Consider the following 22,341-nt stretch of genomic DNA (forward strand, 5'->3'; position numbering starts at 1 on the left):
GAAGCAGGGGCTGCAGGGGTTTCTACCAGGTAGATGTGATCTCATCCTGCCCCTGCTCTAACACCTTCTGTGTCTCCCCATTGCCCTCAGGAAAGAGTGCTACTCCCCTGCTGCACCGGGTTGAATAGCATCTCACAAAAGTTCCCATCCACCTGGCACTTCAGAATATGGCCTTATTTGGAAATAGAGTCTTTGCAAATGTAATTAAGGTAAGGATCAAGCTAGGATCATCCTGGATTAGGGTGGGCTCTGAATCCAATGAGAGTGCTTTTAGAAGAGACAGAAATGAACACACAGAAAGACATGGAAAAGGAGACGATGTGAAAATGGGGGCAGAGCTTGGAGTGACGCACCTACAAGCCAAGAATTGCCAGTAGCCCCCCGAGTTGAGAGAGGCAGGGGGGCAGAATCTTCCTCAGAGCCCTTCAAAAAGAATCAACCCTGCCAACACCTTGATTTCTGACTTCTGACCTCTAAAACTGGGAGGGAATAAGTTTCTACTGTTTTAAGTCACCCAGTCTGTGGCTGTTCCAGCAGCCTTAGGAAACTAACACACATGTGAACAGATCACATAGTCAAATGCCCGAGCATTTTTTTCAAGAGGGTCAAATACAGTTCCTATCTCAGGATGAAAGGAGGATGCAAGTGAAAAGAATGGTGAGAGTTGGATCACTAAATAGCCACTGTGAGGGGAATTCCCCGGCAGTCCAGTGGTTAGGACTCCACGCTTCCATTGCAGGTGGCACGGGTTCAATCCCCGGTCGGGGAACTACGGTTCCACAAGCCCCACAGCACCACCAAAAAAAAAAAAAAAAAAAATCCACTGTGACTCATTCAGCCATTCACGTGTTGTGTTGGACGTTCAGTGAGGTTAAGGCCCCCCATGAGCCATGACAGAGACCTGGATTCGAATCCTGAACTTGACCATTCCCTCCCTGTCTGACCTTGGCAAACAGCCAGCTCCCTTGGCCTCAGTTTCCTTGCTTTTTATTGTGATGATTCTCCAATTGTTATTAAGTTTCTGGAAGTGTTGGTGGGTCCACGGCTGCCAGAGGACAATTCCACACAAAGGCTGACCCAGGCTTGTGCCTTTTTCTTGAGAAAATGCAAAAAGTTTCTTCAGATTCTGTAGGCATCTTATTTATTTACTATTGATAAGACAGCAAGAGGGGTGTCAAATGCAGGGAGCGGGGTAACTGGGGCTCCTCTGAGGTGAGAACATTTGAGAACAGGTGTCTGGCATCTCCACGAAACCAAGGATCCTCCAAGCCAAGTTTGGGATCTGGTGTTTTCCTCAGTTGGCCCCCCAGAGGACAGGTGGCCTCGGTGCGGTGGTGAGCGCCTTGTCCTAGGAGGTAATCAACAAAGTCCCCCCAGACATGGGGCTTCATGGTGCTGTGTGGCATTAGGAGTTCACCAGACTGGACCCCTGTGGGTCTCGGGCTTCCCCAAGGCCACACCCCAGGAGGGTTCAGTGGGGACAGAGGGTCAGCAGGTCTTGCCGGGTGCAGCCACTGAGGCAGCAGTGACGGACAGGGTTGGTGGCAGCTGCCCGGTGGCGGCGGTGGTGGTGATGGCGAGAGACCTGGGGCAGGGGCTGTGGGGCGAGTACCAGCACGGGGTCCTCACTAGCCATCAGCCCATGGAGGAGATGTTGTCCTTCCAGCCACTGTAGCAGCTCACCTGGGGACAGGGAGGAATTCAGCATAGAGGGGGGACCCCAGAGGACCCCACTCACACTGCACACACAGCCTCCACTCATCATGCACAGAAACAGAAAGTAAACATTTATTGAGTGCCCAGTGTATACCAGGCACAGATTGAATCCCCCATCCGGATGTGTGCAGTCTCGACCCACACCACACTTAAGTCCCCAGCTATGCGTACTCCCACGTGTCACCTATGGTAAGAAGGCACAGACACTTCACAGAGCAGATGACAGAAGGGGTGACATACGACGTATACATGTACACACAGATGCAGGCGCACAGCCTCCTAGCCCCTCCCACTTCCCTGCGCACCTCTGCACACCCATCTGTACCCGTGTCACACACACAGGACACACACGCATGTGACAGACGTTGTACACAAAGCTGTTTGATACTCCCTGCACCAGGGCCGGGACTAGGGCGAAGAGAGCCAGGCTGGGGCCTGGAGCCCACGATTTTAAGGGGGCGCCAAAAACCCTCAACAACCAAGATCAAACATACTGTCACGGAATATTTTAAAATTAAAAGGCATGCAGAAATTCCTGAAGATCAAAATATTGAAACTGTAAATAAAGACAGGATCTGATCTGGCTACGCACTTGTTCAGACTCGCTCATGTCGCTCGCCGCGCACTGATTCCCGCTCCTGGCGGGGGCGCATCCCCCGTGGACTTGCACACACCCGCGCAGCCGGCAGGTGGACCCCAGAACATGCATGCAAACCCGTCTGCATGCACCTGCCCCACGCCCGGCCCCAGAGACCTCACAGCACAGTCCTCGCCCGCCCCTACTCACGGTCGCCGCCGGCCACAGGTCGCCCATCCTCGGAGGACCAGCGCGGGCCCCCGCACAGCCGCACCAGCGCGCGCACGATGTGGTGGCCGCACAGCTTCTCGGGTGATTCCTGGGCGAGGGCAGGGCCTAGGGCGAGCGCCAAGGCCGGGCCCAGCAGCACCAGCGCCCAGGTGAGCCGACGGGGGTCCATGGCTGCGGGAGGCACCGGGCCCCAGCGGGGATCCCCCTTATAGGCGCTGGCCCGCCCCAGCTGGGAGCCTTGGAGGGGGAAAGAGCATTCCTGCAGGATGGTCCAGGGAGAAGGTCAAGGGCAGGGTCAGGGCAAGCATACTGGAGCCCCTGATAGTTGGGTTTCCTTTTTTTTATGATATGAGTGCCTGACAACGTTTGATTGCGGAGGCATTGGCTTCATAGATGGCTCCCCAATAAATGTGACTAGGTAAAGGGCCAGGCCACCTCCTCCCGCTGAGGCACCTTTGTTTTACACATCTCAGCTGATTGCAGTCACTGACCACTTGGGCCACTTGGTTGCTTGTTTTGTTTTCTCTTCTTATGCTTTAAATTCCAACCTATGTTAAATTCACCAATAAAGAGTGAGCCCACGAACTCTTAGGCTCCCACCCTTGACCCCAGGGAAAGCAGGACCCCAGATCCACACTGCTCTCTCTACCCAGGACCTTGTTCTGTGGCCCCGGGAGTGCTGTGTAATTTCCAGGTGTGCTGTGTAATTTATAAGTAATAAACCTTTATTTTCTCAAAGTTTCCTGATGGTTGTTGCTGAATGGCATCTTTCAGTCATAATAAGAACTCAAGGGCCGGTCCAGCCACAACATTGATTTTTTTTTAATTAATTAATTTTTAAATTTAATTTTATTTTTTGGCTGCATTGGGTCTCCATTGCTGCGCGCGGGCTTTCTCTAGTTGCGGTGAGCAGCAGCTTTCTCTTCATTGCGGTGCGCGAGCTTCTCACTGCAGTGGCTTCTCTTGTTGCAGAACACGGGCTCTAGGCGCGCGGGCTTCAGTAGTTGTGGCGCATGGACTCAGTAGTTGTGGCTCGCGAGCTGTAGAGGGCAGGCTCAGTAGCTGTGGCGCACGGGCTCAGTAGTTGTGGCGTGCGGGCTCTAGAGCGCAGGCTCAGTAGTTGTGGTGCACGGGCTTAGTTGCTCCGCGGCATGTGGGATCTTCCCGGACCAGGGCTCGAACCCGTGTCCCCTGCACTGGCCGGTGGATTCTTAACCACTGTGCCACCAGGGAAGCCCAACATTGATTATTGATAGGCCGAGATCCATACAAAACAGCCATGGTCTCTCTCCCTGGGCCAGGGCCTTGGGCGTATCTCTCCCAGGGGGACCACTGGTTGAGGAGTCTTTATTTTTTAACCATTTTAAAGAGGAGAAATAGATAAACTGAGAAATAATAATTCCATGGGATGGTGGCAGTGGGCATCCAACCAACTGAGACCAGGGCCATTCAGAACCTTGTTGTCCTTATTAGTGGACAAATAAGGAAACTGAGGCTCAGAGAGGGGACCCCCACACTTGCCCAAGGTCACAAGAGGATGGGCCCTGGGACTGCGAGTCTTGGTCGTTTCTGCCTCTCCCACACCAGGGTCTCCTTGGGTTGGGCAGGGGATGGAAGGCCTCTACCAGGTGCCAGTCTGGATGCCAGTTTTACCAAGGAGGGAAACTGGCAGAGAGGGAGGTTACTCAACCCAACGCGGGTGAGACCCTGAGCTGAAAACCCTGCCTTGCAGCCCCTCCCCCTTTTCACCAAAGCAGGCTACGACAGTAGGCACAGAGATCTCTGTCTCTGTCTCTCCCCTGCTCCCTCTGTCTCTCTCTTGAGTCTCTCTTGGCCTTTCTCTCTCTGTCTCTGTCACTCTCCAAATCTTTCCAGCAGTGCTGAGCAAACGAGGGACTGGTTTGGCCCCCACTAATGTTGGACCCCTCCCCACAGCCTAACCCTCCCAACCAGGCCTTGCTCTCTGGCCCCCACTAGAGCAGCCTGTTCCCTCCACCCACCAAGAGCCTGTAATCAGTTCCACAGGACAGTGCCAAGGCCAGCAGCTGGGGCTGGGGGGAGGGCTTCTGTCCTCGAGGGCCCCATCCTCCTGTCCCTCCTCCCCCAGCCTGCCCTGAGGCTCCCATTGTGGCCCCCAGGGGTCTTTATCCCCCAGCCCTAAGCACATTCCTCCCCAGCTCACACCCCCACAAGGATCCCCATTGCCCAAGTCCAGCAACAAACCATCCTTTTCACTGAACTTCTTTATTCATTCAACAAACACTCACAGAGTCCCCTCTGTGCCCAGCCCAGCCCCCAAGGAGCCTCCACGTCAGAAGAGATGGAGCTGGACGCAGACACCACCCCAGCCCTAGGGTCAGAAGTACAGGGCTGACTGGGAGTGGTGGGAGAACGTTCGCTAGGGAACGTTGCAAGGAGGTGATAGCTGGGGTTCTGAGAGATGAATAAGAGTTTTCCAGGGAGGCAAAAAGTGGCAGTAAAACCTTGCAGACTGGTGTGAAGGAGCGGTGGGGTAAGCTTAACCTGCACAAGATGCCTTCTCACAAGCCTCCAGAAGTTGATTCTGTATAGCCAAAGGGCCAACACTATTGCCCATTATACAGAGGATGGAACTGAGGCCCAGAGAGAGGAAGCAACTCTCCCACCATCACACAGCAAATAAGTGGCAGAACCATGGGCTCCAACACCTGCGCTCTTAACCTCTGTACTCTGAGCCTCCTCCTTTCACCATGCTGTTCCCTCTGCCAAGAGTGCCTTTCCTTCCTTCACCCGCTGAAAAACTCCTGTTAGGCTCCATTGTCATCAGTTGTGTGATCCTCTGGTCCAGACAGAAAGGGCCCCAGCGTACAGGGAGGAAAACTGAAGCCCTGGGACACTCAGGTTCAGTTAGGGTGGAGTGGGACATCAGCTTCTCCTGGTCTCTTACACAATTCTAAACAGTCACACAGGCTCCCCACAAAAAGTGAATTTTCAGCCAGGGCAGCTCTCTTGTCCTTGGCTTCCTCCAGCTAAAGAGGGAGGGGGGAAATAGAAGCCTGAGATCACATATTTAAAGCTATATAATGTCTCCTCTGGAAATGAGAAAGGAAGCTCCAGGCCAGGCCCTGAGAGGTTGGGAAGAACTCTGGTCCCTCAATTCTGGGGATGGGGGCTCAGTAGACCCCACCATTGCATCTGTCTTGAATCTTTACAAGTTCCCAATGCTACGAGGCTGCTGCTGCTCTACAAGCCAGGGGTGCTCCCCCAAGTGCAATGTCATTTGCCCCATGAGGGTGTCTCTGAAGCGGGAGGCCCAGAGAGGGGTAGGTCCCTGATCAAGGTCACACAGCCAGTCCATGGAGACCAGAACCCAGAGGTCTGTGTGCAGGAGATATAAAAAAGACAGAGAATGGGGTTCTCCCTCTAGACAAGCAGGTGAGGGTCTCATGCCTCTGGACACTATCCCTGGCTTCCACTCCACAGTGCATCCAGCTGGGGGCCCAGGGCGCTGAATGGTGGCCGGTCTTGTGGGCTAGGGGCCCAGCACAGCTTCATGAGCTCATGAACCTGAGGGAGTGGGAAGAGACAACAGGGTCACATGTGAGTGGTAGGAAGGACATGACTCCTGTTCACAGTTTTAAAATGGAAATTAGACTCCATCCCTCCCTTGCTCCAAAGCCTCCCATGGCTCCCTATGGATCTTAGAACAAAATTTCATCACCTCCCCTGCCTCCCTCCCTCTACCATCACCTCCATCACCTCCTCTCTTGTTCCATGCAGCCACATCTGCCCCCATCTCATTTTGTAAATACACCAAACTCATTCCCACCTCAGGGCCTTTGCACCTGCTGTGTGCTCCGCTGAGAATGCCCTCTCCCAGCTTTCCCCATGGGTAAGGTCCTCTTCCTCCTTCACCCCCTCTAAGAGGCCATCCCTGACCACACACCCCCATCTCTTTCCAGACATTGATCACCACCAGAATGTCCTTGTTAGCTTCTGCTGGTTACAGGGAGGAGGGGTAGTATCTCTTCTGTCCCCTGCTGGGTCCCCAGCACCCAGCACAGAGCCGGCACACAGTCAGCGCTCAATAAATGTTTGTGGCCTGAACAGATTAATTTGTGAATGACCAACCACATGTCAGACACTTCCACAAAAGCTGTGATGAGAAACTGTAAGAGTCACCGTCATTTATTGAGCACCGACTGTATGCCAGGCTCAGAGCTGAGCAATGGAGAGATGTTAGCTAATCTGATCCTCTCCCACCCTATAAGGCATTCTAATTCCCATTTTGGAGACAGGTAAACTGAGGCTCTGAAAGTGTTTGTGACTTGCCATACAGTGAGAGAGCAGCAAAGTAGAGGCCAGAAATCCCCTTCAGCCTGATGCTCTGGTCCCTGCTCTCAATCAAGAGATGTCTGTGGTGGAGAGACCCAGAGGGACCAGCAGGCTTGCCCAGGCCCCCTGGTGAACCTACAAAGTGGGAAACTGAGGCAGGCCCTCCAGTGCTCACCTCACCAGGACAGGCAGGAGGTGCGGGCAGCCTCTGGCCGTCGGCCAGCAGCTCCAGGAGGCGGCAGAGGGCTGGCACATCTCTCTCACATCCCATCATCCGCAGGAACTCCTGGAGCCAAGGGGGAGGGCCCGAGGTGGGGGAGGAGCCATCCATGAGGGAAGGGGGAGTGGCCGCCGTGATGTGGGGGTCAGCCACAGTGAAGGCAAGAAGGGAATCACCCACCCGTGGTGGGGGAAGGGGCCCTCCTTAATGGAGGAGGAGGAATTGTCTGTGATGCATGGGGGAGGGGCTGCCTGTGGTGGTGTGGGAGGTGGGGGTCTGCCATAGTGAAAAGGGGTCTTACTGGAGCCTCTAATGCTGGGACCAGGGGACCCTGAGCAAGAGAGGGACGCGGGCATAAACAGGACGGGTGTTGGCCAGGAAGGGGTTGGTGGGGAGGAGGGTCTTGGGGGTCCAGGGGTGCCGACTCACGGCTGAGGGGCTACAGCTCTTGTCACTGTAGGTGAAGAGCTCGTACAGGACGACCCCGAAGCTCCAGACATCCGACTGGCGCGAGAAGATGTTGTCCGAGAGGGACTCTGGGGCGTACCTGGAGGGGAACAGGGAGGCCTTGGGGGACGACAGTAAGGCATAGGACGGGAAAGGACGCAGCCTCGGACTGGGGTAGCTGGTCACGGTAGGTGGGAGTTATGAGAAAGTCTCCAACCCTGTGGCGCCCCAGGGCGGGGCCTGGGCGGGGTCAGGGCGGAGCCAGAACAAGAAAAGGAGCGTGGTCCGGAAGGGGCCGGGGCCGTGGGGGCGCGGCCAGGGCGGGTCCCAGACCCTGGGGAGGAGGGGCGGGGCCAGGATGGTGGGAGCAGGGGAGGGGCCTGGGTAGTGGCGAGGAAGGGTGGGGCAGGGGCGAGGTCTCTACCAGAAGATGGGGCTCTGGCCTGGCTCGCGGACCACGTAGTAGTCTTTGTCGAGCGGCAGCAGCTTGGCGAGGCCGAAGTCAGCGATTTTGACATGCGTCTCGCTCTCCACCAGGATGTTACGGGCTGCCAGGTCGCGGTGCACGCAGCGGCGGGAGCCCAGGTACTCCATGCCCTGCGGGAGGGCATGGAATATGGACCCCAGGATGACTCCGCAGGGGCCCCAGTCTGACATGGAATCCAACACCAGCCCCAACCCAGACCCCGAGCCTAACCCTACCTCTGACCCATCCTGCACTCCAGTCCTGACCTTAGCCCTAACTCAACCCCACTTCCAGCCTGACCTGGATCCCAAACTTCAACCCTCAGCCTTCCTGGCGAATCCACGCAGACCTTGCCCAGGTCGAGCCAGGTCAGTTCCCGCAGGTCTGACGGGAGCCTCGCCCTCTTCCGACCCGCACCTTGCAGATTTGCGAGGCGTAGAGGAGCAGGCGGCCAGCGTCAAGGCGCGCGCGGTGCCGCTGCAGGAAGTCGCGCAGGCAGCCGCTGGGCAGGTACTCCATGACCAGCCGCAGGCTCAGGCGGCCTAGGGGAGGCGGGGGAGGCAGGGAGGAGTCACCACAGGGCCTAACTTTGTCTACTCCCCCTCCCCATTCTCCTTCCCGGTTCAGAGTAGGACCTAGTGTCCCTCCTGGCCTCAATATTGCTTTCTGTAAAATGGGAACGGCAACAGTGACGCTTATCGCTAATGTCTTTTTGAGTACTTTCAACAATATTCATGGATTCTTTTAAACCTCATAATGACCCATTTTTTCCGGTGAGGAAATTGTCGATCCCAAGGCAGTCTAGATCAGTAAACAAGACCAGTCAGGGGGATATATGTATGTGTATAACTGATTCACTTTGCTGTACAGCAGAAACTAACACAACATTGTAAAGCAACTCTACTCCGATAAAAATTAATTAAAAGAAAAAAAAAAGACCAGTCAGTAGCACCCGCACTGGCATTCTCAGGCCACCCTAAAATGGTACTGCAGAAGGATGAGGATGTGTGATTTGAAGAGCATCCACTTGGGAGGTGGCTCACCTGGGCCATAGCTGACACCCCGGTACTTGACAATGAAGTCACTGTGCAGGGCTTTGAGGATCTGGATCTCCCGCTGGAAGTCCTTCTGCTGTTCTGGCCCGCTGTGCTGCAACTGCTTCACGGCCACCAGGGCGCCTGTGTTGTCGCCCAGCGGGTCATAGCGGCACAGTTCCACGCTGCCAAAGTTGCCCTGGGGGATGGCAGGGCTGGTGTCCACATGCATGGGTGCTACCCCACCCACCCCAGCCTAACCCTCCTCACCTTGCCCAGCTGTGAGATGTACTTGAGGTGTCTCTCCTCAAAGATGGTAGGGTCCTGGCAGGCATAGAGCTGGGCGCTATTCCAAAGCCCATCATGGGGAGCCAGGGCACCAGGTGTGGGGTCTGAGAGGAGCTCATAATCTGGGGGGCACAGGCAGTGAGTGAGCAGTGCATTGGGCCCTAAGCCCCCACTCCTAACTGACTTGCTGTGTGACCTCCATCTGAAGGCTTAGCTTCTCTGTGCATTATGGCAGGGCCTCTGCAAGCCAAGAAGTACTTTGTGGGGCTGGAAAAAGGTGCTCCTGGGCAAAGGCAGCCCTCTTATGCAGTGCACATGCTGTACACAGACCGAAGGGCATTTCTCAGACTCCACTGCCATGGGGTATGGTCAAATGACTGAGCTCAGGCTGATAGGGGACAGAGATATGCTGAATGCCCCCTTAGGCCCGGCCCATGGAAACCTAGGTGGGACCTTCTACACTCTCTCTTTTTTGCAGAGGATCCAGCAGGGGCCTGAGGCCATGGGATGGGGGGAACCACAAAGGGAGAGTTTCTTGTTGACCTGGACACCCTCGTTGAATGAGAACTAAACATCCATCATGTTCAACCTTGAATTGAGGGGCCTGTTTGTTACAGCAGCTGTTGAAACTCGTGCTGACTGTCACAGTCACCAACCATTCCAACCTTGCCAGGCACACAGGGCAGGCTCTACAGGCAAACTTCGCTCTCCTACTGGGCCCAATATGACATGCCAGCCCTGCCCACCCTGCCTGGCCCAGTGGGCACCTGAAGTGATGAGGCTGTTCAGGTCACGGATGACAGCGCGGAAAGAGGGCCTCTGGCCTGGCTCGTAGGCCATGCACTGTTGGATCAGCAGGGCCAGCTCCATCCACTTGGGTGCAGGCAGTTGCTGCCGTTCCTGGTAAAACTGGAGCTTCTGAGGGCAGGAGGAGGGGCTGGTCACCCCCAGTGTACCTCAGAAGGCACCCCCAGACACCCCCATCCTCCCCAAGCTGGACTTCAGTCTACCCTTCTGTCCAATGAGAGCTCTAGAGGCCAATATGCGTGCTCTGACCTTGGCAGGATCCAGGGTGCTGATGGGCATTGTGACACCGCTGAACACCTCCCAGACTGTGGCACCAAATCCCCACTTGTCAGCTTCCAAGCCAAGTGTTCGGGCCTCCTGGAGACACTCAGGGGCCACCCAGGGGATCCTGTCAGTGAGCACTGGTGGAGGGGCAAGGATGGGATCAGAGATCTGCTTCCTTGCCTCACTAGGCCCCTCCCTCCTCTACCCCTCAGCACTCACTCTCCAGGCTTAGCACAGTGGGGCTGACACCGGGGTCACTCAGCTTGATGAAAGGCAGGTTCCCGTCAGCCCCCTCCCGAGCCAGGAGCACCTTCCGGGCTGAGACATTGCCGTGAGGGAGACCTTTGTCTTCCTAAGTGGACCAAGCATAGGAAAATGCCAAGAATGATGAATGAATATTCTGGCTGGCGAACTCCTGCACATCCTTCAAAGCCCACCTGGTACTGCTCAGGCCGTACTTCAGCATGTTCCCTAGACTATTGGCAGTCCACCCCCCATGTCCCACCCTCTTCTCAAACACTGCTCCCCCATCCCATGGCTCCCCACTCCCTTCAGGATAAAGTCAAAGGTCCTCAGCCCCGCACTCAAGGCCCTTTGAGATCCAGCTCTTGTTCATTCTTCCCATGAGCTTCTCTCTCCCACATCTCCACCCTGTTCTCCTGCCAGGCAACCTGCCTGGTGCACCCCAGGACAGACAACACACCTTCCAAGCTGCAGCCTTTGCCCAGGCTGTTCCCTCAGCCTGACATGCCCTCCTTCCTTTCTCCTCTTAATGAACTTCTACTTAATCTTCAAGGTCCCAACTCTAATGTTCTTTCTTCTGGAAAGCCCCCTGCCCTGGCCAGCCTCATTGCTCACTACTCTCCTCAATTTCCATGAATTACAAGCTGTTCCCTTCTGCTCTTACACCTCTGAACCTGTTTATATGCTGTTCCCTCAGTCTAAAATGCCCTCCCCTTGCACCCTTGCCAAACTCCTGTCCACACGACAGAGCCCACTCTCAAAGCCCCGTACACTCTGTGAATGGAGGGTGGAGCAGCAGAGGAGCACTCACCAGATAGTTGAGGGCATAAGCCAGCTGTTTGATCACCTGTAGTTTCCAGCTGGCCGGCACCAGCTGGCCACACTTGCGCAGATATGTGTCCAGCGCTCCCAGGTATACAAATTCCTGCACCATTATGCCTGGTGGCAGTAGGGAGGGGCACGGTTGGGAGGTAGGACTGCACTCGTGTTCAACAGGCTGTGCCCCAGCTCCACCTTCAAGGGTCCCTTGAACTCTCAGCTCTGACTTCTCCCTCCCCTATTCCTCCATCCTTACCCTACTCACCTCTCTTCCTCCCCATTTCCCATCTCAGAACCATTTGTCTGAAATGCCTGGAAGGTGCCAAGCTCTCTCCATGACTCACTTCCAGCCCTTTGCATGTTCTGTGTTTCTGCCTGGAATATCCCTCTTCCTTCACTTCCCTAATGCCTATTTATCCTTGCCTTTCCAGCTTAGGACTTATCCTTGCCTACCCAGAATCATTGCTTGACCTCCAAGCTGGGTTAGCAGCCTCTGATCACCCACAATGACCTGCGCTGCCCCCATCACACAAAATCATTTATCATCCTGATCAGCTTATCGTGTTCTACGCTAGGCGCCCAGCTCCTGGCACAGACTGGGCTCCCAATAAATAACTGATGAGCTGAACTGATGGAACCGAGGCTTGGAGAGGTAGCGTGGACCTTGGAAAGCTGCAACAGAGTGAGATTGGAACCCAGGTCTGCCTGATTTGAGATAATTTTGGGGGGCTGGTATTGGTGGGAGCCTGGAGTTGCTTGCCCAAGGAGTGATGATTCAGGGAGATGGGTATAGGCTTGGAGATTTGAGGGGGAGGGTGATAGACCCTGGTGGAACGGAGCCCCAGCCAGGGCAGGCTCTGGATGTGTACGGCTATTGCTGCTGTAGATGGGCTCAATGAGGCAGGGCAGGGGTGGGGCGGGGAATGTCTCTCACTGTCTCCAGCCATGCACACGCCATGGAGCAACACGAGATGCTGGTACGACACTTGGCTCATCAAGGACGCTGCTTCCAGGAATGACTGGGGAGGAAAGAAGGGAGAGAAGATGCATGGGTTTCTTCCGCTTCAGGGTCAGACCAAGGACCCCAAACTTGCTGCTCTCACACCTGCTTAGGAGACCTGGCCGCCAGCATCCTTTGGCCCTGGAGTCCGCCATTAGTGCACACAGCACTCTGTATCATGATTTTCTGATGGAGGCAGGAAGTCCCCACTGTATTCTACCTTGAATCTCTCACACAAGTGGGAGATCTGGGGTTTGAGAAGGGCTCAAACCTTCCTCTGTGTTGCCCAGCCCCTGCTGATGCCTCCATCCGCATCATTCCTCTCTTCTACTTTGCTCGTTTCTCTCTGACCCACTGGCCTCCTTGCTGTTCCTTAAACATGCCAGGCTTGGCCCTGCCTCAGGACCTTTGCACTGGCTATTCCCTCTGTCTGGTGTACTCTTTCTGTTTGCATCTAACTTCCCCGACCCTTCTATATTTCATGGAGATGCTGTGGCTACATTTCTGTTGTTTTAAGACGCTGTGTGTTTCAAATTTCTCTGAATCCATGACTCTCTCTCCACCCAGGCCCTGACCCAGGAGGCCTGGTCCCACCCTGCTCACCTCCATGCAGTTCTTGTGCTTGGCATCCATCACTTTGAGCAGCACCTCTGTCTCTCGGGCCTCCCCATCCACAACCTCATGGCGACAGCCCCGGTAAATCTTGGTAAAGGACCCGTGACCCAGGTTCTCATGCTGGAGAGTGAGGGGGCAACATGAGAGGCCAGTAAGGGGGCTCCCATGGATCCAGTCCCCTAGCCCTGGTCCAAGCAAGGCACAGGACTCATTTTACAGATGATGAAACAGAGGCATAGGGAGGTTACATCACATGCCTGAGGCCACACAGAAGAGATGGATGTAGACCTGGTCTCTCTGGATCTCAACTGAGGCATCCCCCCCATTTCCTGGGGCCCCTTACCCACTCCAGGCTGTCAGCAGGGATCTTGTGAAATGTCATCTGACTCAGCTGGCATTGGGATTGGGGCTGAACAGGGGATGATGTGGGTGGGTTGCAATCTCTCCGGACCACAATCAGATTGGACTTTTCTATGGGGAGTGGATGGAGGAAGAAAACCAGAGGTCAGAGGTGAAAGGTCCTCAAAGGTTTGCTCACTCCCTGTCTCAGTGTGGGGTCTTCTTCAGAAGCCAATACTAAGAGGAGGACTCGAGGGCACATAATTTATTTGAAAGGAGACTCCAGGAAGTCCCAGTGAGGGGTGGGAGAGTGAGACAGAGAGGGAAGGAACCCTGCAGTGGGTGCAAATGAGCAGGTGATGCTGTGGGCAGCCTGGTCTCAGTCCTGCTAGGGATTCTGGGAGACTCTGGAGAACTCACACCTCAAAGCTGTCCCATCGAAGGGGTTTGTCTGAGAGCAAAATTCACCCAGAGGAAGAGGCAAGAGATGGACAGAGGCTAAGTGCTAGTGACATCACTCAGATCCAGCTGTGCCCGGATCTAACCATGCCTGAAAGCACCCTCTATCCCATGAGTCCCGAATCACCGTTTTTTCCCTCCTAAACTACCTTGATCTGCAGTCTCTGCCACTTGCCATACAAGAGCTGGAACAGACACAGAAAGGCAGGGACCCAGACTGATCACTCAGCTCAGGGGAGAAAGCAGGCTCACCTTTGGGTCTGGGGGTGCAGCAGAAGGTGAGGTTCAGCTCAACCCCATCCACGTGCAACCCACCACCCCAATAGGCTGCCAGGAGCTCTCGAAGACTGCTGTGGGGCTGGCCAAGGCCAGCCAGGGAGAAGGTTCCTGTGGGGTCGCACCGGATGAGGCAGCCCTTGTAATCAGGGCCCAGGGGGGTCTGCAAAGAGGAGTGGTCCCTGAGTGGGAGTGGGCGGCACCCTCCCCCTCAAATCTCCAAGCCTTTGCCTATGCTGTTCCCTCCACTGGGAATGCCTTTTCCCTCCCCTTCTTCAGGAAGTAATGCTGACTCATCTTTCAGTTCTCAGCTCAAATATCATCTCCTCCAGGAAGCCCTCCTTGCCCTCCTGGCCCCTATGGTAGACTGACCGGGACACAGACAGTTAGGAGGTAGCTGTCGAAATCCTGGGGACTGCGGCGGAGAACGTAGGAGCCGGGAAGTGAACCCCCAGTCTTGAGTTTGTTGATGGCAAAATCCAAGCTGTGGGGAAAGGTGGGAGGGAACTGAGATTCGAAGATGGAGAGAAACAGAGAGATAGAGGCACAGAAACCAAACTAAACCTGAGTTCTAATTCTGGTTTCTCTGAAGCCCTGGGAAGGTCACCAGGCAACATTCCCTCACTCCCTCCCATTTATAAATTGAGCCAGAAGTTGGGCTTCTGCCTCAGGGATTAAAGAGGAGGCTGCAGGTGAAGCCGGGCACTGCGAGCATCCCCAGAAAATGGCTCTGGGGCCTCGAGGAGGGAAGCGGCTGCCCTGGCAGCAGAAAGGAGACCCCAGACTCGTTCAGCGCCAACTATGCACCTGGCGCTGTTCAAGCACTTGATCCCTTGTCCAGGGCTCCTGAAAGGCGAGGACACAGAGGCTCCAAGAAGGGGAGTGACCGAGATTCGGTCCCGGTGAGTCTGGCCACATGGGGGCGGGTCCTTACGTGATGGGGCCATGGCACTGCTCAGCCACCTGCTCCAGCAGCCGCGGCGGCGCCACCTCCTTGCAGAAGTAGTGCCCGGAGTCAGTGGTCAGCCGGAAGTAGCCATCCACGAGCGCCACGAAGGACAACGCTGCGGGCAGCCCCGGGAACTCGGCCTCCTGTGAGGATCCGCGTCAGCGCACGCTGCGGCCCGAGGGTGACAGTCCCGCATCCCTGCCCTCGGGTAAGGCAGGAGGGGAACGGGGTCCAGCACCCACCAGGATCTGGTTGTCTGTCCTGGTGATGGTGACCAGGCGGTGCTCCCCGGCGGGGCCAAAGCGTGGGGCCTGCTTGATGCTGATATCCACGATTTCTGGAAAGTCGCAGAAGGGCTGGAGGACCTGGGAAGAAGGGGGAGGACTGAAGCTGGGGATCCCTCCCACTCCGAGCCCCCAGTCCCTTTTGGAAGCCTGGACCCCACCAACCATACAACCCATACTCATGAGACCCGCCCCTCTCAGCCTCACCCAGTCACATCCCTCTCCCACCCCACCACTGCCAAACCCCGCCTCCTTCTCTCGGCAGGTCCCCCAGCCCACCTCACCCCGAGCCCCTCCCTCACTTAGCTCCACTTTATCTCGCGGTGTCTCTTAGTACAGTCGGGAGCCCCACCCACCCTCGGTCCTGCCTCTTCCCTCAACTTGCAGTTAGCCCCACTCTGAACCCCGCCCACCCAACTAGCCCCTCCTTCTACGCCCCGCCCATTTCATTCCCGCCTCCTCGCTCAGCCCTACACCTCACTCAGCAGGGTGCCCTCCCCCACAAGCCCTCTCACAGTCCCTCCTCTCTTCGGCCCCGCCCCCTCAAGCCCCGCCCACTTCCTTGCCCCGCCCCTTGGCCCCGCCCCCGCCGTTGGCCCTGCCCAGAGCCCCAACCCACCCGACCTCGCACCTCGTGTTCTCCCGGGCTCCAGGCGATGCCACTGCCGCCAGCCACGCGGAGCTGCCCCGGCGCATCCTGACCACCAGCAGCTCCGGGGAGGGCCACGCGGAAGGTCTCGGTGGCCCTGTCTGGGTCCAGCCGCTCGAGATCCATGATGTACTTGGCCATGAGCGAGTGCTTATCAGCCTGGCAGGCGGCCAAGCGGCGCAAGGCCCGGCGCACTGTCCTTCGGATACGCCTCCGCGTCACGAAGTTCAGGCCCTGGATCAGGTCGCGCAGGCCCGGGGGCAGGCAGACCTTGTAGCTGCGAGCGGGGGGAGTGGGACCCTCAATGTGGAGAGGGGCCTCCGCAGGGAGGGCAGGGACGTACATCAACCCAGACTTTAGTTGAGGGGCTGGAGTGTCGCCTCACTAGGGGGGCACAGAGACACACTCAGGGACAGGCATGGGCGTAGCGCCTCTATAGGAAGGGCCATTGGGGCCCATAAGACAGACAGGGACACACATAGTCCTTTTAGCTGCCTGAAGCCCGACAATGGAGTCTCAGCGGGACTGTGTTGAAAGGAGGGGTGTGGGCTGGGTCACATGAACACACTGGTGGCTTGTAGGTGGGCAGCCCCAAGGTGGGCCTGGACTCTGGCAGTGCTCTGGTGGAGCCATGCTGGCTCACTCCCAGGTAGAGGCTGGGCGCCACAGCCTGGAAGCCCTCACCTGATGGTCTTCAGCAGCTCCTCGGGCCGCTGACCCTGCTCGAGGGCCATCTGGGCCAGGTCCAGCACAGCCAAGCTGAGACACTCACCCTGCTCCTTGAGGCTGAGGCCCATCGGGAGGCGGCCGCTGACCAGGTCATTGCGGTGCTGCAGGCCAGTCACAGCCCAACCATGAGCCCTGATGCTGTTCTGTAGACCCCACACCTGGGCTGACCTCCACCCCTGGACTGCCACAGGGAGGGTCAGCCAAGGCTGCCCAACCACAAGCCCTGATGTTGCCCCAGGGACCCCACCCCTGGGCTGAGCCCCAGGCAGACCCCTACCTGGGCAAAGAGGTGCTCCAGGACTGGCAGGTCAAGGATGGCACTGGCTACGTCCTTTCGTAGCCCAAAGCGGTGGACCTTCTCTAGCCCAAACCAGTTGGGGAAGTAAAAGCTGTGCGAGAGGGGAGAACCCTGGAGTGGGGATACGATGGAGGGACAGTGCCAGGACCTCAAAGAGCCCAGGTTATGCCACTGACTTGCTGCGTGACCTTGGACAAGTGACCCACCCTCTCTGGCATTAGTTTCCTCACCTGTGAAATGAGCAGTGATCATGCCCTCCCTGGGGCATCCACCAGGAGGTACATGGAGATGATGATTGAGGGGTCACTGTTGTTTTAAACTCCCATTTCCAAAGCCCTCAGCCAAAGGCATGCCCTCTTGGTATCATTTAACCCATACCTGTGGCGGGGGGGGGGGCAGGGGATACTTCCTACCGGAGCCTGTAGACAAGGACCTGGGTGCCCGCGTCCTCCACGGAGAAGATGTGGCTCGGGGGGAACCAACAGGACAGGTCCTCCAAGGCCAGAGCAAAGAGGGAGTGGTACACGGGCAGGATGCCTGAGGGGACGCCCCCATCAGTTCCCTCCAAGTCTCCCCATCTGTCCCCTGCAGGGCTGCCATGTTATCCCCATGCAGCCCCACAGGCTTTTTCTCACCTTCAGCTCTGACACCATGTCCCACCCCTGCTCGCACCCATTCTAGGGCTCCCCATTGCCCTTAAGAGAGAAGCCACGTGCTCAATCTGCTTCTCAGGGCTCCCTGCCCCTCTACCCAGAGCATCTCTTTCCATGTACAGTTTACCTCGAGGGATGACTAGCTGTTTCCCCTAGTATACCATCACGCCTCTGAGTCTTTGCCATGCCATTTCCTGTGCACCCTCCTCCCTTACCACACCCCTACTCATCCCTCTAACCCCAGCTCCAATGCGGACTCCACTTGGCAGTTCTTCCAGCTCCCAATCTGTGTTCCGCACAGTCCTACCCCTCCCTCTGGCCAAACATTCTAGGGACCCACTCACCACTGGCCTTAGCAGCCCAAACACATAGCTCTTCAGCTGAGTGGTCCCCAAAGGAGAAGGATAGGCACTGTGGGGGTCCAGGGCCCCGCGGGGGCAGCAGCACGTGCAGGGCACCAGCCTCTGAAGAGGAGAGGCTGCAGGAGCGCTGAGGGATCAGGGGCGTCTCCTCACTTGGAGGTGCCATGAGTGCAGCCTGCCTGGACACAAAAAGAGGCAGCCCCTCAGCTGTGATCAGGGGACAAGGCTACAAAGCTTCTGGGGTGGGGTTGGGGGCAGAGATGCTGATGGATGAGATAGGGATGAAGCCGGAGAAAGAGGGAGGAGACAGGGACAGAGAGAAACTCAGAGATGGAGAGAGACAGAGAGGGGGAGCTGAGTGTGCAAGGTGGGTGAGGAGCCATAACCCCCCAGGTGAGGGCTGTGCTGGGAGGCTGCAAGACGTTCACATAACTTTGTGTGAACTCACACTCCAGACTTTTGGTGCCCAGGACAGACATCTCTAGTCGAACTCCAGCCTCCACACATACCACTTCTCCAACCCTCCTCCAGACAGTCATGACCAATCAATCACAGATATAGGGATTTGCTAACCGGAAAGCAGATAGATACTGGCCTGTGCACATGGGTGGGGATAGAAGTGGCCATCCCTCCCTGTGAAGCTGGAGGATTCAAGCACTTCTGAGGCTGGGGCTAGAAGCTTTTGCAGCTGGTGTGGTGCATGCCTTGGGGGCAGATCCAGACTGATGACTCAGTCAACAGAGATCTCTGTGTCTGTCTCCCCTGCTCCCTGCATCTCAGTTCCTTTCATCACTCCCACCATTAGGTCCCCATAGTAGGAAGCCCTCCCTGGGATAGGCCCAGGAGGAAACCGTCCATCTTATTCTCAGGCGTTCTACACCAGCCAACTTCCAGATCTCTGTCGCCCTGGGGGACCCAGAGCTCAGGACCCCTGGCTGGGTAGAGGGAGGAGTAGGGATTCAAACCCAATGAGGAAAAGGGGGGAGACAGAGAAGATCCACGTAAATTGACCCAAATGAAGAAGATACAAAAAGAGAATGTTGGATAAAAACTATGTTCCAAAATAATAGCAGGACGGGGCTGATAGCATTAATTAGAGCTTAACACACCCAGAATATAAGCCTGGGACTGGGGATAGGTAAAAACCCCAGGCTCTGGGTTCAAATCCCAGCCCCACCGTATTCTGGTTTCATGACCCCAGCAGGGCTTCCACTGCTGGGACGCAGCTTTCTCGGCTGTGAAATGTGCTGATTCCCACTTGCTTCAGTGTGGTGGCTTGCTGAGCCCAGCCTGAGCTGTCAACACGTTTAATCCACGCTAAGTGGCACAAATCCTTGGTGACATGCCCAGCAAGCCCTTGACAAATGCCAGATGAACCAGACAGGAAGGTCCCTTAGGACAGTGGTTTAGGGGTTACCATCAGGGAGGCAGGGCGTGGGGGAGAGAGAACTTTCCCCAAGGAACAGTCCATTGTCACCAGCTCCCAGACCAGGAATTGGAACGTTCCCGTCCCGTGAGCTCTGACCCTCCCCGCCACCACCCCATCTTGTCACTCCCCACAGAGGCGCCCACAGTCTTATTTCTAACAGTCGTCCTGATCTTGCCCAAATTTGCACCTTTATGTAAATGGAATCACACAGTGTGTCTTGTGTTTAAAATAAATCTTAAAGAAACATGATTTTTAGGGCTTCCCTGGTGGCGCAGTGGTTAGGAATCCACCTGCCAATGCAGGGGACGCGGGTTCGAGCCCTGGTCCAGGAGGATCCCACATGTCGCGGAGTAACTGGGCCCGCAAGACGCAACTGCTGAGCCCGTGAGCCACAACTGCTGAGTCCACATGCCACAACTACTGAAGCCCACGCGCCTAGAGCCTGTGCCCCGCAGTGAGAGAAGCCACCGCAAGGAGAAGCCCACGCACAGCAACGAAGAGTAGCCCCCGCTCGCCACAACCACAGAAAAACCTCCTCACAGCAATGAAGACCCAACGCAACCAAAAATAAATAAATGAATTTATAAAAAAAAAAAGAAACATGATTTTTAAAATATCGAAAGTAAAAAAAGAAAGTCTGTCTGGAGCCCAGAAAAATGCCCCTGTTTTAACACCAAAAGTCCCGCATGCCGGGAAGGTTGGCTGGTCCCCCAGTGTTCTGGCCTGGGACCCGGGATTTTAGGGGCATCGAACTGTCCCCTCAGGGACCGGGAGCCCTGGGCGCATGCGTAATGATTCTTTCAGGTCCAGGAAGCTGGGAATTCGAGGCCTCCTATGCAGAACGAAACTGAGGCCCAGAGAGGGGAGCGCTTTGCCAGAGGCCACACACCCAGCTGTCCCAGCTCACATCTGGCAGCTGTCCTCAGAGGCCTGAAAGGCAAACTTGCCTTTGTCCCCAGCTGCGACCATCCACACAGTCTCCTCCCACGCCCATCCCCGACCAGAGCCCTGTGACACCACCAGCTCTTACCTGGAGGTGAGGACCTCTGGGCCAGCTACGGGAGGGCAGAGGCGAGCAACAGCCAGAGGAAAGTCCCATTCGCTCCTTCCTGTGTGGGCCCCTCACCTTCCTGAGCTGCTGTCACTTACCGAAAGTCATGGCCATGTGGGCGACGGGGGGGGGGGGGGGGGGGGGGGTGCGGGGAGGGGCAGAAAGTTCCGGAAGCCTCTGCAGCAGCAGTCCTGCTCAGACAGGCTGCTGGAGACCCCAGACCTAAGGGAAGTGGTGACAGCACAGAGAAGGGCCCAGGTCACACAGGGGGACCTCAGCAGGCTCCAGGACTCACTCTCTGTGGGGTCCTGGCAATACCCTCACTTCTCCAGCCTCAGTTTACCCATCTGTGGCATGTGTGGGTTGGGCACCTAGATTAACTAATTTCGCACATAAGGAAGGGAACTGGGCTGGATCTGCCCAGGAAGGAGGCAGGGAAGTTGCCCCAGACAAAAGTCAAGTTCTCCTTCCCGGTATTTCTCCCATGAGACCCTGGGAGGGATAACAGCCCACTATTGTGCTCTGTGCCCTAAGCCCAGCCCTAGAAACTGTGAAAACCAGACAGACCCGGACCTGCCCTCAGGCTCACTTCACTATCTGGTCTGGCAGGGAGGCAATTAATCATTATGGATAACAAAGAAAACCAAGGTGACAGGACAGGCACAGGCTGGGGCTCCGGTGCAGGGGTCGGAGACTCTGTGTAGAGGCCAGGATGGATCAAGCAGGAATCTGAAGCGGGATGAAGAGGGCTCCTGGCAGAGAACACGACAAGCGCAAAGGCCCAGAGGTGGGAGTGAGTCCTCTGTTGATGAGGTTTTATAAACATGAAACCTGTTTATAAACATAAACATAAAAGCTGTTTTATGTTTTATAAACATAAAAGCTGTTTATAAACATAAACATAAAAGCTGTTTATGGCCCCAAGGGCGTGGCTGGTGCAGTGAGGAGGGAGGGGGATGGCGGGCAGTCAGCTGGGGTCAGATCACAGCGGAGTCTGATGGATGCTTTTTAACACCCCTGAGGCTGTCATGAGTGGAGGAGTGGGGCAGTGTCCAGGTCAGACCCAGGCCAGTGTCCTTAGTAGGATACACACCCCAGAAGGTAGAGCTTTGGGGATAGATTTAAGAGGACACTTGCATCTCTGTAATCCCGTCACAAGCCCTGGCACAAAAATGGCTTTGGTACGATTTTGTTGACTTTAATTCAGTCACCCACAGACACTTCTTGGGCACTTCCTGTGTGCAGGGCATTGGGGACACAGCAGGGGAGGGAGCAGACCCAGTCTCTGCCTGGTGGAGCCAACAGTCTAGTGGGGGAGATGACAATAAATAAACTATTATCGAATCAGTGTTTCAGTGGCCCTCGGTGCCAGGCTGCTAGGAGAAATGCTGAGTCTGGGAGGGATGCGTGGAGGAAGTGACTTTGATACTGAAATCCAAGGACAAGTAGAATTAACCAGAGAGTGATCTGGAGGCGTGGGGAGTTCTGGCAGAGGAACAGCCCAGGCAAAGGCTGAGAAGCTGGGCAAGGTCACAGTGTTCCTGAGAAGGACAGGGTGGCAGGGAAAAGGTGTGCTGAGACGTTTGGAGGCATCAGTGGGGCCTTGTGGGTGGAGGGAAGAGGTATGAGGTGTGTCCTCAGCACAGTGGGAGCCAGAGCAGGCTTGTGGCAGGAAGTGCTGCATGGGAGCTTAGCCATAGTATTTTTCTTTCATTTCCTGGGTGGCTTCAGCAGAGAAGAATGCAAACGTGTACTCCCATCCCTGGCCCTGAGAGGGAGGTTCCTGCCCTCCAGGAAGAACAGTGAGTCTCTAGGCCCCTGA

At 56.1% G+C, this 22,341-nt stretch overlaps 2 protein-coding genes across 2 annotated transcripts; both read right to left on the reverse strand.

The window, feature by feature from the left end:
• Positions 1–824: 824 nt before the first annotated feature.
• Positions 825–2,724, reverse strand: INSL3 (insulin like 3). The gene is made up of 2 exons (XM_067733194.1): positions 2,504–2,724; positions 825–1,683 (listed from the first exon to the last, which is right to left on the reverse strand). The coding sequence occupies exons 1-2, from the start codon at positions 2,691–2,693 to the stop codon at positions 1,472–1,474; spliced, it is 402 nt and encodes a 133-aa protein (XP_067589295.1). The 5' UTR covers positions 2,694–2,724; the 3' UTR covers positions 825–1,471.
• A 2,028-nt stretch (positions 2,725–4,752) lies between these two features.
• On the reverse strand, positions 4,753–20,606 carry JAK3 (Janus kinase 3). Its single transcript, XM_067733195.1, has 24 exons — positions 20,499–20,606; positions 18,022–18,218; positions 17,438–17,561; positions 17,004–17,115; positions 16,682–16,827; positions 15,980–16,274; positions 15,307–15,429; positions 15,050–15,207; positions 14,488–14,599; positions 14,092–14,278; positions 13,385–13,512; positions 13,030–13,161; positions 12,361–12,445; positions 11,419–11,546; positions 10,584–10,716; positions 10,350–10,501; positions 10,061–10,211; positions 9,276–9,415; positions 9,015–9,204; positions 8,389–8,513; positions 7,930–8,102; positions 7,488–7,605; positions 7,014–7,124; positions 4,753–6,070 (listed from the first exon to the last, which is right to left on the reverse strand). Exons 2-24 carry the CDS (start codon positions 18,203–18,205, stop codon positions 5,963–5,965), a joined length of 3,315 nt encoding a protein of 1,104 aa, XP_067589296.1. The 5' UTR covers positions 18,206–18,218; positions 20,499–20,606; the 3' UTR covers positions 4,753–5,962.
• Positions 20,607–22,341: the final 1,735 nt, after the last annotated feature.

Source organism: Pseudorca crassidens, chromosome 3 (assembly GCF_039906515.1).
Source record: "Pseudorca crassidens isolate mPseCra1 chromosome 3, mPseCra1.hap1, whole genome shotgun sequence".
Taxonomy (NCBI): domain Eukaryota; kingdom Metazoa; phylum Chordata; class Mammalia; order Artiodactyla; family Delphinidae; genus Pseudorca; species Pseudorca crassidens.

Coding starts and splice junctions, on each gene's coding strand:
- INSL3 (XM_067733194.1), bottom strand. CDS start 2,693: ATGGACCCCCGTCGGCTCACCTGGGCGCTGGTGCTGCTGGGCCCGGCC. Junction 1,684..2,503: donor ACCTGTGGCCGGCGGCGACC/GTGAGTAGGGGC, acceptor CCCTGTCCCCAG/GTGAGCTGCTACAGTGGCTG.
- JAK3 (XM_067733195.1), bottom strand. CDS start 18,205: ATGGCACCTCCAAGTGAGGAGACGCCCCTGATCCCTCAGCGCTCCTGC. Junction 16,828..17,003: donor TGGAGCACCTCTTTGCCCAG/GTAGGGGTCTGC, acceptor ACTGGCCTGCAG/CACCGCAATGACCTGGTCAG. Junction 14,600..15,049: donor CAGTGCCATGGCCCCATCAC/GTAAGGACCCGC, acceptor CTTTCCCCACAG/CTTGGATTTTGCCATCAACA.